The sequence below is a fragment of the Pseudorasbora parva genome, chromosome 3, assembly GCF_024679245.1.
Source record: "Pseudorasbora parva isolate DD20220531a chromosome 3, ASM2467924v1, whole genome shotgun sequence".
NCBI lineage: Eukaryota > Metazoa > Chordata > Actinopteri > Cypriniformes > Gobionidae > Pseudorasbora > Pseudorasbora parva.
In genome coordinates, this window is record NC_090174.1 from 39,671,071 (window position 1) to 39,690,489 (window position 19,419).

The window sequence follows — 19,419 nt, forward strand, 5'->3', positions numbered from 1 at the left end:
ACTGCGTAGCCTACATTGTGACTAACGTTATATAAACATGCAATATCCTTAAAAAAAGACAAGTCTAAAATGTAGACTGAATGACACACTTTAAGCAGAACATCTCAAATGGAGCTTGATAAAATGCAGCTTACTTGTTTATTGGTGTTTTCAGGTCCGTGCGCGGGAGAGAGCTTGCGTGCATATGGTTGCCAGATTGGACATGTTTAGGTAAATCACCGGCGAATATAAGGGTTTCTTTTCACAGAAAAGCTCTGTTTGGGGGATTTAATTACTGAAATCTGGCAACCGCAAACACGCAAGCTCTTTCTCGTGCGGATGACCTGAAAACACCAGTAAACAAGTAAGCTGCATTTAATCAATCTCCATTTGAGATGTTCTGCTTAAAGTATCATTCAGTCGGTCTGTGTTCTGTCAGGATGGTCAGGACTCACGAGCTGAACAGCTGAACTCCTGTACTGTGAGCTGCTGAATTAAGCCAATCAGAGCAGAGCTCAACATTAATATTCATGACTCTTTCAAATAAGGCACTACATCCTAGGGACAATTTATAGGGTTGTAAATCATTTTGCAAAAAAAGTTGTAACAGGTTGTAAACCTGTAAAACTGTATCTGGACAATTTTTGCCCTTAAATAAGCAAAATACCCTCTATGTAGATATCAGAGAACAATTTAACATATTGTTTCAAATCATTCTAGGGCACCTTTAAACAAAGTTTACAAAGAGACATTTTTCCTGTTTTTATTTTATCGCTGTTGTAGTAGTTTATCACCGAGGAACCAGCCTATGTGTATCCATTGACAGAAACATAAAGCATTATTTTCAAGTTATTATAGATGCGTCATCAGATGTAAGATGAACCACATATGTCCACACCGCAGATATGTTGCTTTAGACAAGCACGTGGAAGTCGCGGTTTCTGTTTGCGTCATCACAACATTTCGGCCGTATTGTTTCGGTGATAAAAATGGCTTTTGGACCATTTTCGGTGGCCGAAAATTCGGTGCATTCCTAATAATCACTCATTTTGAGTTATTTTAAGTTATTTAAGTTTCATCATACTGTAATCAGCACATAAGCTCCATCTTGTAGATTCAAGCAATACCTCGCCTCCTCCAACAGGGGCCCTCACGGATGGTGTAGGAAATTTCTGTAAACTCCAAGTCCACCGCTGAACGCCGAGGCAGATGAGAAAACCTCTGTGCCTCTGTGATATGGTTCTCCACCTTCTTCAGGTGGGTCAGCATGGCAGCATCTTGAGGGGTTCCTCCAGCACGCTTAGTCTCCTCCATGGGAATGGAAACTGACCCCGGCTCTAAGGACCTTGCAGCCATACCAAGAGCCTGGGAAATGTGGGAGAACACAGTGGTGAGAAAATGGTTATAATGTGTAAATACTCGTAATAATACATATAAATCACAAAACTATTTCTGCAATCAAATCTACCTCGGTGCAGACACATCACACACTTATGCAGATGGAAATATGTCTTGGATGAGTTGTGCGTAATTTCACACTCATTAGAGTCTGTGATACATATGTGAGGTTGAACAGAAGGAGCAGAAAAGTACCAAAATCATTCTGTCTTTTAAAAAAGAAACATAAATGAATCATGGTGGTCATCATTCTCAATAAACTTTGCTCATGCTAACCACATTATACCCAGTTTTAATGAAGTGTATTCAGTTAGGGTGCTATAACTATATTATCCTAAGGCAATCTAGAAAGATATTTTGAGCATAAATCTGTGACAGAGGAAGCATCTGCTCAGACATTGGGGTTATGCACTTGGAGACAGTTTCAGTTAGAGTAATTACCCTTGAAGCCTATGGAATTTGATGCCAGCATCTGAAGCTTTGACGGAAACCTTTTTCCAGATTTGCGTGGGCAGTTTTCAACGAACAAGCTGACATGAAGACAACTGATCACTAGGTCTCTCTCTAATTCAAATTAGTATTTCTTTACCTTTCAATAGTAATGCAGAACTTTCCTGAGCATAATCTGTTCTATTTGTATTAATATGTAGATATGCTACATTTATAATTTATAGAATTATCCCCTATTTATACAAATTAAAAATTCCAGCTGTATGTGGAAGACTGAGATTGTAATTCCCGAAATGTTATGAGGAGTAAGGATCCGATTACAGCCTGACAACAGTATAGTGATGATTGAACTTTCTGAAAATACTACACATACAGGTTACACTCTAAAAAATGCTGGGTTGTTTTAACCCAATGTTGGGTCAAATATGGACTAACCCAGTAATTGGGTTATTTTATCCCAGCGATTGGGTTGTTTTAATTCTGCGGTTAGGTTAAATATTTGCTTAAGACAACCCAATCGCTGGGTTAAAAAAACCCAACTGCTGGGTTAGTCCACATTTGACCCAAAAATGGGTTGTTTTTTACTCAGAATTTTTTAGAGTGTAGGTTTTGCCATCTTTGTGGGGACTCTTCATCGACATACAATAATGATTTTGATACTATACAACCGTATAGTCTATCCCTTTACACTGAAACTACAGACAGAAAACTTTCTTTATGTTTACATTTTCAAATAAGCATAATTTTGTATGTTTATTTATGATAGGGACATTTGGTCCTCACAATGTAAGTTAAACCAATTTTCGAATACAGATAATAAAACGTAATAGTTTCATAACATAATAACTAGTCCACAGCATATAAGAACTGCATTACACAGAACACGGTGCAAAAGTGCCTTTCTGCAAGAATAGTAGACCTTTAAATATAGTCATATCAGCATTCAACTAAAAATCACCACTCATATTCAATGACACTGACATTGTAAAACTCAGCTACAGAGTTACAAACAGTACTGGCAGCAATGAATATGTGGAATCCATATGAGTTATTGTATTTCACGTCAATATAAAATGCACTTAGGCTGCAGAAGCATCTAAAACCAGTTCCTGTGCCTGATAAAACCCTGCCTCTCTGAAGAACCAATGTTTTCACTGTTGCCAGCTAGCAAATTATACTGTTAAAGTGCTTGTCAATATGGTATCTTCCATTAAGAAGTGCTCAGTTTATTTTCCATTATGTCTAAAGGCTCAAGACAAGAGGCTGAAGAATTGAACAAAACTACATTTCAAAACATACCACTGATCTAAGATTGCTCTAGAGCTCCACACAGGTTTTCACTAAATAAAATCATTCTATCACTGCTGAGGCTGGATAAACAACAGCTGAACAAAAATCTGTAAATTCACCCAATCCATCTTGCTCACAGATAGACTTCAACAAAAGAAACTCTTCAAAAACTTAATTTAAAATATTTTCAATTTAATATATTCCAGCCTAATCTGGAATTCTGGTCTTTACTGGTTTAAAATGGTTCCCCAACCTGACCAAACCGTTAGATCAGCCAGCTGGTGCCCAAGTTCCTAAATCCCTTCCAAACCAGAGTACAGACCAGGTTGACCAAGTGGTATAGGCATATGAGGCATGCTGCATATTAATGATTATGTTACTTATAGGACTTATTAGCCACAACCTGACTCTTATAGATATTTTCTGGACAGGCAGAGAAAGGCCATGTTTTTAAACCCCTAAGATGTAGGCTACCTCGCAATGGATCAGAATCTCTCTTATCTGACACACTCAATTTAGGTTTTGGAGCTTTTACTTAATGTCCTGATGATATCAGTGAGTTGAGGATTGAGAACCAGTAAACTCAGAAAAAAATGGCTGTTCTATCTGTCTGAGATGTCTCCCTTCACCTCTGTTCCTCTTCCCAACACTGATATTAGACAGATCAAACAATGAGCAATTATGAGGAAACAATATTCATAGATAAAGAACCTATGTAGCTATATGAGACTGAAGCTAAGATGTCTTTCACATATAGGGAACCGAGTCAGTGTTTAGACAACATGCATCAAATACCGTCAATGACATCACACACAAGCAAAACACAGGCTGGTGTGTTTATACAGGAGATCATCTAAAAGTGATGTTGCATACATATTCAGAATGGCATTATACCTACTTTTTTGACGCGTTGATTAAATCAAACGTCTCTCTGGCAGTGGGTTTCCTTATAAAAATGCCCAATTCATTCCTTTAAGCTCAAGAGAATCATAAGTACACACAGGCTTCAGCAACAGGAGCGGCCCCGCACTAGTCCAGCTGAGAGAAATGATGCTCCGTTACACGCCCGATCCCGCTCACCGGTGACGGCGAGGATGCTCTTCTCCTTCAGAAATCCGCTGCGCGTCACATTCATATCGTTCCTTGAAAATCTACCGAGACATTTCCCATCCAAAACAAACATAACACTTATAAATAATTAAACAGATGCAGCATCCGTGTTAAAACAGGAGTTTCATGTCGGACATGTGACGGAAGGGCAAACACAGTGACTCGATCATTGCGCATTTACAGTCATCCAGAATGCGTATGGAGATGTGTAAGGAGAAGTAGTTCTCGTCCTGCCCGGTCCTCCGGATGCTGCTCCGCAGTATGATATAGCGCGCAGTGGACAGAGGAGCCCTGGCACGCCCGGCGGTCTGTGCTACTGGGCGTATACTGCTCTCCTCCGAAATAAGCCTGGTTTAGCCTATACTGAAGGACGATTAAAGTTGCAGTGATGGGCTATATTTGGGTACTTAGATTATGTTTGCAGGTATTTCTTAAAATATGCTAATTCCAGACTTTAAATTGTTTTGGGTGAATTTATGATCAAATCTGGCAGCTGAATGGTTCTGCCTATAATTTTTTTTTAAAAAGAATTCAATGATGATGTAACAGACATTTTGGTGACAGTATAGCCTACCCTATATTTTTCCTCGAATGGTGATATAATATTATAATATTCAAACAATATTAAAATCTGTACAAAAATAAGATATAAATGACAATATGCCTGAATATATTTATAAGTAAAAGTTTAGTGGTTTGCGCAGGGAATTTTGGGAAAGCCCATAAATAAAACGATACGTAGCTACTTGTTACTGATATTTTCAGAGTATTACAACATAATTGTAACTATATTTTAGGCTAGTAGGCCTTATATGTATTGCACTGTTATAGACTTATTTTACTCATTTAATATTTTACTATATGAATATCATGTTTATTGAAATGCATTAATTGTATAATTCGTTCTGGTAAAATGACTGACACTGTGCAATGTGAAAATTGAAATCTCCAGTTCTGATGGCAGATTCACATGCCACTGCTTATTGGGCTGTAGTGGGCTGGTTTACATTACAAACCCCTCTGCAGGAAAGTAAGAACAGCTGGCCTAGTGCCAAATACGGTCACGGGACATGTGGTGATCTCAGTTTACCCATGATCCAACTGCAATATAACATAAGATTTTGTATGCATATCAAATAGCCGACATTCGGCTATTAGCTTTTCGTGAGCAACAGGACTGTTTTCTTTTTTTAGTGGGGTAGGAGGAGGAAAACGTATGTCAACCCTATTTTTAGAACCACTTGCTTATGAGATTGCTTTGGGGAAGAAGGCAAAGGAACGGGTGGGGTTGGAGATGATGGAGTCGAAAAACTTAAACAAAGGGAAATGACAGCCTATCCAACAGCACGGGAGAATTAAGCGCGCGGTCTCTTTAAAGGCGGCACCTGCGCATCGGCTGCTGCTGCTGGTGCTGATGCTGCAGTGCTCGGGTTATTCTCGGTGAAACCATCGGGGTAACTCGCGTTCAAACGACGCCCTACATCATCCATGGCGAGTAGCCTACACAGCTACGCTTGCTGTTTTGATACGCTTACCAATATCATATTCACTGTTTCCACGTCAGGCTGACGTATGGAAAAGGAAATAGGCTATAATGCTTACCTGGTTGCTTTTGAAAAATTTCAATGTTATTTTTGCTGAAAGGGAACCTTTTGTACATGTGAAGAGACATACAGATAACATGACAGACGACAGACGTTATAACGTGATTCATAGTTTTTACTTAAAAAAACATTTCTTATAGTATTTTACAGTAAACAGTGGGCATAACAATATAAATACACAGCATTTTATGGTTTAATTGTCCTGTTAAATCAAATCATTCTCTCTGTATATGGTAAATTATAGATATAGACAGACAGACAGAGATGGTAGATAGATAGATAGATAGATAGATAGATAGATAGATAGATAGATAGATAGATAGATAGATAGATAGATAGATAGATAGATAGATAGATAGATAGATAGATAGATAGATAGATAGATAGATAGATAGATAGATAGATACTCACAAGGTACTTAGATGGCACCTGCACATCAGAATCTGAATTTATTTAGTGTCCGCAAACACACAAGAAATTTGTTTTTGTTTTTTTAGGTGCTCTTGGTACATAGACACATACATACACGTCATGAGAACTGAAAGAACATTTAAATAAGACAAAGGGAAAACACATGAATAAATAATAATAATAATAATAATAATAATAATAATAATAATAATAATAATAATAATAATAATAATAATAATAACAATAATAATAATAATAATGTGGTATATCTGGGACAGAAGACCTATGTTGTGTGCAGTGCATCTGTATAAATAAAAATATATAGGTTCTATGTATTTTACACAATATCTAATTATTGCCTCCCTCTCAAGTAGTGAGAATGAATTATAAAAAAGGTGTGCCTATATATGTACTGCACAGAGATCTGTAACGTCTGCCTGAGGGGAGAAGTGCAAACAGGTTGTGGGCAGGGTGAGAGAGGTTTGTGATGATGTTACCTGCACATTTCTTCACCCTGGAGATGTCCAGAAGTCCTAAATGGGTTGAGGAGGCACATGCCAATAATCCTTTTATCTGTTCTAACAATCCGTTGCAGTCTTCTTATGTCTGATTTACTGGCTGACCTCGACCTGAGTTATAGAAGTGCACAGAACCAACTAAATAACAGCTGAGTAAAACAGTGTCACTGCGCCTGTGGCAGGTTGAACTTTTCTGTTGACGAAGGAAGTACAGACTCTGTTTGGCCTTTTTCACAGTGGAGTCAATGTGATTATCCCACTTCAGGGCCTGAGAAATGGTGGTTCCCAGGAACCTGAATGACTCCACTGCTGCCCACAGTGGTGTCCATGATGGTAAGTGGGGGGAGTGCTGGGAGGGATAGTCCACTCTCATCGCTACTGTCCACCTGCTCAACCTCTTGTCTATATGCAGACTCATCACTGTCCTGGATGAGGCCGATGACTGGTGTTGTCTGCAAACTTCAGGAGTTTGACAGATGGGTCTTTGGAGGTGCAGTCATTTGTGTAGAGGAAGAAGAGTGGTGGGGAGAGCGCACAAACCTGAGGAGCACCAGTGCTAATGGTGAGGGTCCTATGTGAGTTTTTCCAACCATTGCTGGTGATAAAGCAACAATGGTTGGGTTATTTTGTGGTGGTTAATAATTAATGTTCATTGTTCATTAATGAAATGTACGCAAACATTCAAGAGGTAAGAGAGGTCAGTGGTAAATGATAACGTAATGACAATCCTCATATCCTAATTATTTCTTTCAATGTTATCATAGTTCGTACTCGACAATTCTCAGAACCAAGCATCAAAGAACAGAAATAATTAATCCATGGCAAAAACCTTTGCAGACTACTCTTTTGAGAAGTCAGGTAAGAGATAAGACTTCCCCATAAAACCAATAATTTATGATCTATAAATTGGCATGCAAAATAAAACACAGTATATAAATAGGGTGTGCGGGTTGAGAGAGACATTCAGATGCACTGAACAGACTGGTAGAATGGCTCTGACAGCAGTTCTTCTTCTGTGCTTTGCAGCTTTGCTTCCTTTCCCAGGGCTGGGACTGCCTGCAGACTCAGGTGAGGTTTCTTCTATAAAGCTATGATTTCTGTGATGAATGTTAAGGAGACACTATTGTGCCAAAAAAAAAAAAAAAAAATAGAGTAAAGAGTAAAGATCAGAAACAGTAGGCCGTATAATTCATCACAGATTACCACTATTTTTAAAGTGTTGGGTAAGTTATTCTGAAAAAGTAAGTATTACATCTTCAGCAGTGTATTGTACTTTGCTCTTTAAAAAGTATTGCATTAATTATGACTTATTGCTTTCTAAATCCCATTCAACCTCGATAGCTGAACAATACAAGAATAGAAATGAAACTGCTCTTTTAATTTCAGTAGTTTCAGATAAATATAAAATTGCATAAATTACTATTGAACTGACCAAAATATTTAAAGGGAGAATGTTACAAGCTGTGACTCGTCTGTAAGGGCAGATGAGACACAGCCCCACCAAACAATTCATCCAAAACACCGACAGATATAAACTCACTCAATAATAAATTGTAAACGTGCTCAGCCTTAGCCTTTAGGAAATCATGCTACATTAGGCTACTGCCATTCTCGACATTGTAGTCTACATTTGGAAATAAGGGAAGTATGCATAGAGGTTGATTTAAGATTCAAACTCTAAGACTCAAAGATACAAAAAGATAGCGTGAGTGAGTTTTTGTTTTTAATGCCGACAATAGTTCAACAAACGGACCCACTTTATATTGGGTGGCCTTAACTACTATATACTAACATTTTAATTAATCATTTGATACAATGCACTTATTGTGTACAAACATGTTTTTACATTGTACTTACATTTAAAAAAATACTTGCATGTAATTACGTCTGTAATTAGTTTCTGTAGTTACATTTTTAAAAGTACAACTGGTCAAATATTACTCCGTTACAAGTGAAAGTTGTAAAACATATTTTTACTCAAGTAAAAGTACAGAAGTATTTGTTTTCAAAAGTACTTAAGTATTAAAGTAAATTTCCTTTTTTATGCCAATGCATTATTTTATTATTGTTGTATAAATGCACACTGTCATCATGGTTTAAGTCATTCAGTGATGCTTCATCTGATGTACTAGCATATGACTAACTTAAACTAATTTAAATACTTGTATATAAGTTACAAAGCTCTTTACAAAGCTGCTGTCACTTTAAGGCCGAATGTACGGATCCAATACACTGATACACTTCTGATATTCTCCCAACTTTACTCTTCTCTTTCTCCCAGATGTTTATATTTTTAATATTTTATAAGACATGCACCAAGTGTATGCCAACTATACTAATCTTGATTTAAAAAAAAAAAAAAAATGAAACATACTTTCAAAGTATGGCTATGGGTGCACACACTGTGCCTAAGAACTGTCTTCTTCCATTTAGCTATGAACTGATCAGTGTTCAAAAAAAGTTGGGAAAATGTATATGACCCTATAAGAGTGATTCCCGACAGACTGTTTGAAACAACAACAAAAAAAAGATGGAAAAAATCATCCACCGACTTTCAGAGTTGCTACAGAAACAACTTTTGACCTAGATAGAAATGTAGTGGAGTAAAAAGTACGATATTTGTCTTTCAAATGTAGCAAAGTAAAAGTCATAAGTTTCCCGAAAAAATCATACTCCAGTAAAATACAGATACTCAAAAAGTGTACTTAAGTACAGTACTCAAGTAAATGTACTTAGTTACTGTCCACCTCTGCATACAGCTCACCAGAGTTCCCCACAATTTTCCCAAATCTGGGTGAAAAATGGCCCTGTTTACTTTCACATTATCTTAAGCCTTGCTCCAAATTATATCAGTCCATGTCAGCTAGGTATGTCTGAATCAGGTCAGTTAGTTTGCACTTCTGTTCTGCCAATATGTGGAGTAGCAATGGCATATTTAATTAATGAAAGTAGTATAAAATATATATAATCCTTTAAATATAATTTAGTTTAAATATAAAGGTGCTCATGTGTTTTTTTCCAAACCGGAATTTCTCCACACTCTAAAACATCATTTGGAGACAATACTAGGCTACCATTGTAAACTCCACCCGCTTGGCCCAATGTAGGAATCCAGCAGCTGGTCGAAGGACTTCTGCTTGTAATACTTTTCAGCATTTCTTTTAAAAGCACTTAATTTATTGATATCGAATTTTAAATCTGACTCCATTAATAATTTAACCTGACTCCAATTGTATGTGGTTTCGTTAAGTTTGTTGCGTTTATAAAGTGACGGCTGATTAAAGAATTAGTTGTGATGCAATTTAGATCGTTGATTTTCTTAGAATTTCTTATCCTCATGGGACCAGGAGTCGCTCAGAGGATAATGCTCACGAAATTAATAATTAATTACATTACCTCACTGACACAAATTAGCCAGTTCTGTTATAATAGAGGATTGCAGAGTGAACTATTTAACTTTATGTGAGTCGCACATGCTTACTTGGAACAATAATCATGGGGACTGCAACGTATTAATAAGAGCGACATTCAGAAATCAGATTGCCCCTCATGCTTAGCATCCAGTTCATAGGGTCCTCCGTATGAATCTGCTCTGACAGAAAGATTTGCAGAAACTCCTACAACCTCCTCATTCCACACTACTAGAATTAATGATTTCGGACTAAAGATAAATCAAGATTAATGTTTATTTTAGCCAGGTACAAATACCAAATAAAAGAATTAAAAAAGACTTCATCATACACAACTGATCAGCATACAATATTAACCACAATTACCAAATAATATAAAAATAATTTCAAAGAGTCATGATACCTGGCACACTACATACCATGTGAGTGCAACTATAGGACACAAACACAACATGGCATGGGGGTTCTGGCTACAGAATGTTCCTAAATGGCAGCTCAGCTTTCCTTTCTTAAATACCCAGACAAAAACAAAGGATTGTAAATATTTGCAAACACAACACCTGGTTTCGGGCATAGACAGTAAAAGAAATGGACCGAGCTATCCCATTGCCTTCTACGGCGTTAAGTGATGTCAGTATAGGAGCACTCACTTCCTGATGGCTGAGCGAACTGCGCAGGCTCAGACTGAGCATGACGACGTAGATGTGACGTGAGCCTCCTGTCGGACAGCTGTATGTCTTCTAGTACTTGTGGAAAGTGAAATCTGAATCCCGTTGTTTAAATATTGTCTCCCGTTGCTTTTGGCTCACTATCGGTTTCTCCCCATTCTTCTCCCTTGACTTTATCAGACTTCATGTCTCCACGTCCCCCCGACTGTCTCATAGACAGTAAAAGATTGCCTGCGAGCGTCTCCTCAGGTCTATACGGTAATTTCTCAACTGTGCGACAGAGTCGCGTTGGTTATGACGCAATAGTTAGCCTATTTTTTACAAAAACAGCTTCTGCGGGGCGATAGTGTAAGATACAAGGTAACGGAGCCTTTTATGCATTGTCGTGTTTCTTTAGAAATAAACAGTAGATAAATGGAGTCTTTAAACGCCTCAGATGTAAAGTTATTCACTTTCAAAGTGACTCAAAAATGAATGGGAGTCAATGGGATGCTAACAGCAGGTGATGGCTTGGTTAGCAATGGCAGCCCCTAGGGGTGGAACGCTTTCCGAGTGCTAGATTACCCCCTTGGTTTCGGGGGAGAGGCTTTGAAGATATCTTTGAAGAGACCTGAGAAAGAGAAGCCCAGAAGTCTCAAACGTTTCAATCTTTCTCATCCTACTGACTCTATTAAAATTGAGACAAATTCACCAATCACACTGAGACCTTTAAAAAGACACCAAACATGAAAAGAATAAAACAATAGTTTCACAAAATACATGATCTGTAATATATTTACATTCTGTGACTTGAATCAGGTAAAGGGGAGAGGGGAAGGGGAGATGAGAAAAGGGCAGGGCAGTCACACTCTTTCTGTGAGATCTTCTCTCCAGATTAGCAAGTTTTAGTGCTTTATTGCAGGGCGTTGGATCTCAGCTTTTGTCTTAGAAGTAAAACCAGTTCTTACAGACGACCCCGGGCCCCTTGGGACAAATTCATATTAGTTTCCAAGGGGACATATTTGGATAAAAACTAGTTTTTACACATTAAAGCAATTCTAAGATGGCCTTCTATGCGTGTTGTGTGCACTTTTACAGTCATGAGCCACTATTTAATGCTACACTTTAACATCAGATGGTTTCTGATTCTAATTTTAACTCTGCTATTGTTTTATTGAATAGTTCTCTATAATGCAATTACATCAGAAGTAACGGTAACAATAAAGAGTAGTCTTTTACATTTACATTTTCAAGGTAAAAGCAATTAAGTTACAGTAATGAATTACTCAGTAATGCCCCAGCACTGTGTTTTCGTTATTAAGGCTACACTATAAGCACTCCAAATTACGACTGCATATTTTTGATACATTCAAGCTATAATGCTCTTTCTTTCTCTCTTCCAAACAGGCAAGCTGGAACAGGTCCCCGTTAAGGTGACTGTCATTAATGATTTCACTAATGAGCATGTTTCCTACTCCACCACTGTGACAGAGGAAGGGCTGATGTTTGAGGCCTTAAATCAACTGCAGGACAGCCGCGACGATTTCAAGTATATTCCTCAAATTTGACTGAATTTAATGAGGCTTAGTGCACTTTACATGCAGAAATAGTTCTCTGCTAGTTTAACTGTTTAACACTGACTTCTGGTTGTGATGACTCACATCATTTGATATCATCAAAATCATTTTTAATGAATGAATAAAGTTGAGAAAATGGGGCATGTTTTTTTTCCACTGTGACCACCAGGGAAAATAGGAATAAACTATCAATGCAATTCGGAAATGTAAAAAAGATTTCACATCAATTTCCAATTCCACATCATTTGATATCATCAAAAAACGTTTTTTTGTGTGCTAATTCTGCTTCCTTCGTTTCTGTTTTAACCATAGATTCTCATACACTATTCACAAAACCTTTGGCATATATCTGGAGAGTGTGAACGGATTGGCTGGATCTGATAAGGATCAGACATACTGGGAACTTCTGTCTGAAAAAGCAGGAGTTATAACCCGACTGGAAGGGGGTAAGGGAAATTGATTTACTGTTGTGGAGCAGGAAAGTTTAATTTAATTTACAACACAAAATAATTCAAATAGCATTCAAATCTACAAAGAGTTCCTTTTTAAATCTAAATAATTATTTATACTCTGGAATGCCTCAATCTTTTGCAGGAATTGGCTGCTACCAACCCCAGAGAGATGAGAATATGATCCTGAGGTTCACCACTTGGGCCAAAAAATAGATTTGTTTAGTCATAAATTATATTTAGTGGTGAAAATGTTACTGCTGAATTAATACCTCATCTTTTTTCAGTCATGTCATCAGTGTAAATTTTGTAAAAGAGTGGATAAACTCTTAATTTCATTGTATCTAGCATGATATTCTAATAAACACATAGAGCTGAAGGAACTGAAAAGCCTCCCTGATCTTTTAACAATCATTCCTAATTTGATTCAAATAAATAGTGTACATCACCAGGGCTGGATTTCCAGAAACATTCTTAACACTACATCATTCTTAAGAAAGGTATCCCTTAATGTTAATATGTGTTTCCCGAAACGAACTTAGCTAAAGCTACACTGTGTAATATTTTCCCCCATCTAGCGGTGAAAAGATCATCCAGTGAATAATACGTTAAATTTCGAAGGCTGCGTCCTCCGGAGGACACGTCCTGTGTAAGATGCAGTATACGGAGTGTCCACACAGGCAGGAAGTATCACGTTGCTATGCCAACACGTTCAGCCTCGTTGCGCTCTCACGCCAGTTATATGAATGAAAATTATTTATAACTTGAAAATGATAAAAATGTTTCTTGTCTTGACAGCAATGTACTGTTCTAAATGTTTAAAAAGCACTAAATACTTGTAATCCTGTTTACCACAACTATCTGTTTCAGGTAGCCTACAGCTTAAAAAAAACAAAAGCTTAATTAATTACATTAAACACCACATAAACACTTGCATGTATATATGCCGGTGGTCCCGTTTTTTTTTTTTTTTTTATAATATAAAAAAAAATGAAGGTTGTTAACGGTGACGCAAAGGATTGTGGGTTATCTCCAGCCGTGAAGGATACACCTCATGCACACTCCGAAATCCTGTGAAAGAAGGACACATTCGAAGGTCGCGTTTGGAGTGTCCTACTCACTTTTTTGAAATGAGACGGCCTTATGATGAATGCAGCCTTCGAATGCGACCTCCTGAGGATGCAGCCTTCTGAAATGAGACACAGCAATAGTTTCTGTTCCTCTCAATTCTGATTTCGTTTTAACTCCTACGGGGGCTGATTAATTCCAAGGGACATGGCAATCCCCCTCTTCACATTCGACACGGTGCCATCGAGTGTTAAAACGTGAAATGCAAAGCTTGAATTTATGGGCATGTCCTTCTTTGGCTAATGTACTTTCAAGATGGAGGGGCAAAAGCGACTTGCATTCGAACCCCTCACCCGTATGTATTTTCAATGGCATATTATAAACTTACGAGAATACTTTATTACTTTAAAGTAAATATACATTAATTAGTAGATATATTTTTTAAAGAACTAAGTGTTTTTAGCTACGAATAAACTAAAAAAGTTACACGGTGTAGCTTTAAGAATACCTTCTTTAAGTCATACTTTCGTAAGGTTGGTCTGGACCACTCTATACCTTATCATTATTAACAGTTCATTCCACTAGTGGCCACCACTGTGCAAAACACGTATTTATATGTCAGTCTATAAGAATATAATTCCGAAGTTGTAATATACACCCAGTGTTCAATTAGGCTAGTTGAATTGTTTTGTTGTTGTTGTTGTTGTTGTTGTTTTATGCAAGGATTAAAATTGTTATAAAAATTGTAATTACAAACACTAAATTTTGTTAGCTTTTTAATGATATTATCCAAAGGTATGCCTACATCAGCTGGGAAACCACAGGAAAGGCTTAGGAGAAAGGGAATGATTGTGGAGGGGAGTTTAGTCAAACTTTGGCAGCGAGGCAGCGAATAGAATTGTGCTAAATCAAAGACGGCGCCGTCCGCGGTGCCATTTAGTGTGCACTCTTTCATACGTGATAACTAGTCCCCTGGCTAACATGTCAGAAGCTGCTTTTAAAAATAAATTTTGCCTTACACGACAGCAAATTCAGCAGCTTTTAGATCTTGTTAAACCAACTTTGTCGAGACAAACTGGACGGAGCTCAGCTACCCCTCAGCCCTGAAATCAGCTGCTGGCGGCTCTCTTTCTTTTTTCTCTGCCATAGTAGCAGCTGATTATATGTTTTGCGTGTTGCGTTTTTACTGACTAGGCCATCTAATAATATAAATTAGTTATTTACACAATAATGTGATGCAGCTGCTGCATGGGCAATCATCCCTGGTTGTGGAGTAGTCAAGACACTATGGAAAATATATTGTAATAATTTCAATGATGCGTGATGCTCATGATGCGGTTGAGCATGAGATTGATGGTTCGTGCACTCATTTCAGAATTATGTAAAATTGAGGTGCAATTTTGTATGGTAATGAAAGTTCAACTGTTATTTCTGAAGTGCTTCTTTTATAAGGAACATATTTTTTTTTCGCATAACGCAGTGCATAGAGTAAATAATCGATTCTTGAGCCATCGATATAACCCAATTCAGCACCGCCGCCACGGACAGCGCGCCTGATAACGTCGCACTTAAGAACGTATAGGCTACCTTAAGCGACCTCCTAAGGAATAGTTCGGGAAACACGCCTAGAAATGGTATACCTTCAGTTAAGTTATACCTTTAGAGTCTTCGTAGCGCGCTTGGAGACAACGTTATCGGGAAATACAGCCCAGTAGAGTATTTAACCTGAGTACTCTTCACCTGGTTTATGCTAAAGGGTAACAATATAAAGGGTTCATCTCTAAATCCTACAGATCTGAGAAAACAATCACCGATTTAAATTTAGCTATCTAATTCTGATATTAGACCCACAAAATGTATTTATATTCCAGGCGGATCTCACGAAAATGCGTATAAATAGTACGAGTGTGCCATATGGTGGAATGTATACGCCTAAACTAATTTTGGCGTGCATATGCTACGCTGTTTTTTGTTTTTGTTTTTTTGTGTGCATATGATACGCACCTTATGGCGTATTATAGGCTACGGACGAACCATAAAGTGCGTATCATGCAAGCGAAAAACAGCGTAGCATATTCACGCCAAAATGAGTTTTGGCGTATACATTCCACGACATTGCACACTGGTACTATTTATACGCGTTTACATTTTTTGTTCTGTTAAGATTGAATGCTGGCTGATGGGCAGACATACATACCTAGAGGTGTTTGCATTAAACAGTGAGACAATTAGTGAAACATCTCAGGAATCTAAATGAATGACCAAAGCCTTTACAGAACACTCCTTTCAAAGGTATGTTATCAGACACTGGACAGACTGGTAAAATGGCAACAATGACACCATATATACCATTGTGCTTTGCAGAATTTTAAGGACTGGGGCTTTTTTGCTTTTTTTGTTGTTTTGTTTGTTTGTTTGTTTGTTTGTTTGCATATGAGACCTGAATTGAGGAAGCGGTGTGTAATTACATTTTAATAAACCAATAAAAAACAACTTTTTTTTACAGTGCAGCAGTCCTGTGGGCAAAAAAGATCAGAGGAGAATGGGCCGACTGATTCAAGCTGATAGAAGAGCAACTTTGACTGAAATAACCACTCAACCGAGATATGCAGCATAGCATTTGTGAAGCCACAACACGCACAACCTTGAGGCGGATGGGCTACAACAGCAGAAGACCCCACCGGGTACACTCATCTCCACTACAAATAGGAAAACAATTTGCACAAGCTCACCAAAATTGGACAGTTGAAGACTAGAAAAATATTGCCTGGTCTGATGAGTCTCGATTTTCTGTTGAGACATTCAGATGGTAGAGCCAGAATTTGGTGTAAACAGAATGAGAGCATGGATCCATCATGCCTTGTTACTACTGGATGTGCATCCCGCAAATCTCCATCAACTGCAAGATGCTATCCTATCAATATGGGCCAACATTTCTAAAGAATGCTTTCAGCACCTTGTTGAATCAATGCCACATAGAATTAAGGCAGTTCTGAAGGCAATTCTTTATAATAAACATATAAACATATTCTAGTATACCACAAAAACAAAATCAAGGCATAATAGGACCTCTTTATGTATAGATTATGCTCAAAAAGGTGTCACAGTTCACAGCAACAGGTCATTTCTTTTACAAGAAAAATAAAATAACACTTAATTACATATAATCTTTTTCCAGTCACACTACACTGTAAAAAATTATTTAGAAAAAAAGTTACCTGGTTGCCTTAAAATTTTGAGTTAATTGAAATTAAATTTTTGAGTTAATACAATGACATTTTTTTGAGATTCGACAACCTTTATTAAAAGATTATTGAAAGATTTTTGTAAGCATATTGGGTAATTGTGTGTGTTATTTCTGATGATGCAGTGAAACGTGCCAAATAGTGCTATTATCATGATTTATCAATTTGAGTTATTTGAGTTTCTATTTATTAAAGAAATTTCCTTCATTGTATCAACTCAAATTTTTAATTTCAATAAACTCAAAATTTTAAGGCAACCAGGTTACTTACTTTTTTAAGTTAAATTTTTTTTTTACAGTGTAGAAATCCACTACCACATTTCAGAAGTTATCAAGACAACTTCCTTAAGTTACTGCAACTTAATTAAAAAAAGTAAATTAATGCAGAAATTATTTCGTTAATCTAATGATCAACGTTACTGTCAACAGGACTTAACTAAATGTTTGCACCTTAAGGTATAATTAAAACAAATTCAAATTTTTAATTTGCAGCCTGCATGCATTTATTTAATTTGTTATAACAGGACCCCTAAACAACTTTTTACTTTTTAGAGTCAATAATTATAGTATAGTGCTTCAAATTAAATTACATTTAAATGATTGCATAATCTCTGATGAAACCAAGGTGCTTTAACAGTCAGACCTGACTCTCTTGTCAGTATATTGCCCAAGGCTCAGGGAGAGAGTTTTGTCATGTTTCCTTGAATTTCTTGGCTGACCAGTTCTTTTTAAGGTATGAAGGAAGGATATTTAGAAAATCTGCATTCAAGAATATATAAATAGGGTGTGCGTTTGAGAGAAACATTCAGATACACTGAGCAGACTTGTAAAATGGCTCTGACAGCAATTCTTTTTCTGTGCTTTGCAGCTTCGCTTCCTTTCCCAGGACTGGGGGGACATGGACACTCAGGTGAGTTTTCTTTTATAAAGCCATGACCTCTGCTTGCTTGCTTGCTTTGGTATTTCACTTAAATGCAGTCATTTAAATAACACCTGTAGTAACCTTTCTCTGTTTGTTGCTCTCTTCTAAACAGAAGAACTGGCCCCAATGTTAGTTAAGGTGGATGTCACTAATAAATTTGCTAATAAGATGGTCTCCTACAACACCACTGTGCCAGAGGGAATGCCAATGTTTGGGGTCTTAAATAAACTACAGGACACCAACAGCTTCAAGTAAGGCCCACACTTTTATCAAATTATTGTGATTTAATGCATTTTACATGCAGTAGGCCTAATGTAAGTATAGTATAGAAAATCAAAATAATGACTGAATGAGGTTATGTGGAAATGGGGTCCTTTTACCATTGTGGAAGAAAAAAACAAGGAATCCATGTAAATCTATAATATACAACTTTATATGACTGAGATGCTCTTAGAATCAGACCTGACTCAAGGCTTGTCTTCTAAGTGTATTGTACATGGCTTAAGATAATAGTAACTTTTTAGTGCAAATAAAACATTTTGGTGCTAATTCTGCTACCTTTATTTCTATTAGTTTCACATACAGCATTAACAAAAGCTATGGCATATATCTGGAAAGTGTGAATGGAGTGGCTGGGTCTAATGAAAACCACACATACTGGGAGCTTCTGTCTAAGAAAGGAAACTCTATTACCCGGCTGAGCGTGGGTAAGTGTATGAGTTTAATTATAAAGCATGCACTTCTATGCCACAGTAAAATTAACTTTTACAAAATAACTCAATATTTTTTTTTTCTTTTCTTTTGCAGGAATTGGTTGCTACCAACCCAAGAGAAATGAGATTTTCCTTATGAATTTCACCACTTGGTGAAAAAAACAGATCATTTGTGGTTTCAAATGCGACCCCTCTACTGATTCTGTGTCAGTATATTAATCCCACATCTTGTACTAATCATCAAATCAATGAATAATCTGATATTTTCATTGTAACTATGGTATGATACACTAATAAATTTACTGAGCATTACTGGAATTGTTTCTGTGATCTTTCAATAATTGTCTCATTATTACCAGTCTCCAATTTCATAGATAACCAGATGCATATAGTCATTTTTATTTGAGTACATTAAAATAAAGATTCATTCTGTTGTTTCCAGGACTCATATGAACTTCATAAAAAATGATAATCAGATTCAGTGTCCTCTATCCTGTAGAAGCTGAGATAACAAAGAAAAACATTAATTTTGCAGCATTATTCGTATTACTGCAGTATTTGCTACTGTTTTAACTATAATAAAACAGTATTTTCTATATACTGTTTTACTGTTCTAAAACTATATTTAA

General features: G+C 37.0%; 3 protein-coding genes across 4 annotated transcripts in view; 2 read left to right on the forward strand and 1 right to left on the reverse strand.

Annotated features, from left to right (window-relative positions):
* Positions 1-4,578, reverse strand: part of abcg4a (ATP-binding cassette, sub-family G (WHITE), member 4a) — a 28,696-nt gene extending 24,118 nt beyond the window's left edge. The window contains exons 1-2 of the mRNA XM_067438796.1: positions 4,016-4,578; positions 1,107-1,344 (exon numbers count right to left, since the gene is read on the reverse strand). Of these exons, the coding sequence (XP_067294897.1) occupies positions 1,107-1,335 (229 nt within the window). The 5' untranslated portion in view covers positions 1,336-1,344; positions 4,016-4,578. The remainder of the gene's footprint in view (positions 1-1,106; positions 1,345-4,015) is intronic.
* A 2,043-nt stretch (positions 4,579-6,621) lies between these two features.
* LOC137071947 (cobalamin binding intrinsic factor-like) lies at positions 6,622-19,007 on the forward strand. Of its 2 annotated transcripts, XM_067440163.1 has the most exons (6): positions 6,623-7,093; positions 7,173-7,322; positions 18,024-18,065; positions 18,190-18,328; positions 18,651-18,784; positions 18,885-19,007. In XM_067440163.1, the coding sequence occupies exons 1-6, from the start codon at positions 7,036-7,038 to the stop codon at positions 18,944-18,946; spliced, it is 585 nt and encodes a 194-aa protein (XP_067296264.1). In that variant the 5' UTR covers positions 6,623-7,035; the 3' UTR covers positions 18,947-19,007. The 2 variants fall into 2 exon arrangements, with proteins under 2 accessions (XP_067296263.1, XP_067296264.1); XM_067440162.1 differs by having other exon boundaries at positions 6,622-7,322.
* On the forward strand, positions 7,738-13,121 carry LOC137071946 (cobalamin binding intrinsic factor-like). Its single transcript, XM_067440160.1, has 4 exons — positions 7,738-7,828; positions 12,225-12,366; positions 12,707-12,840; positions 12,989-13,121. Exons 1-4 carry the CDS (start codon positions 7,750-7,752, stop codon positions 13,057-13,059), a joined length of 426 nt encoding a protein of 141 aa, XP_067296261.1. The 5' UTR covers positions 7,738-7,749; the 3' UTR covers positions 13,060-13,121.
* Positions 19,008-19,419: the final 412 nt, after the last annotated feature.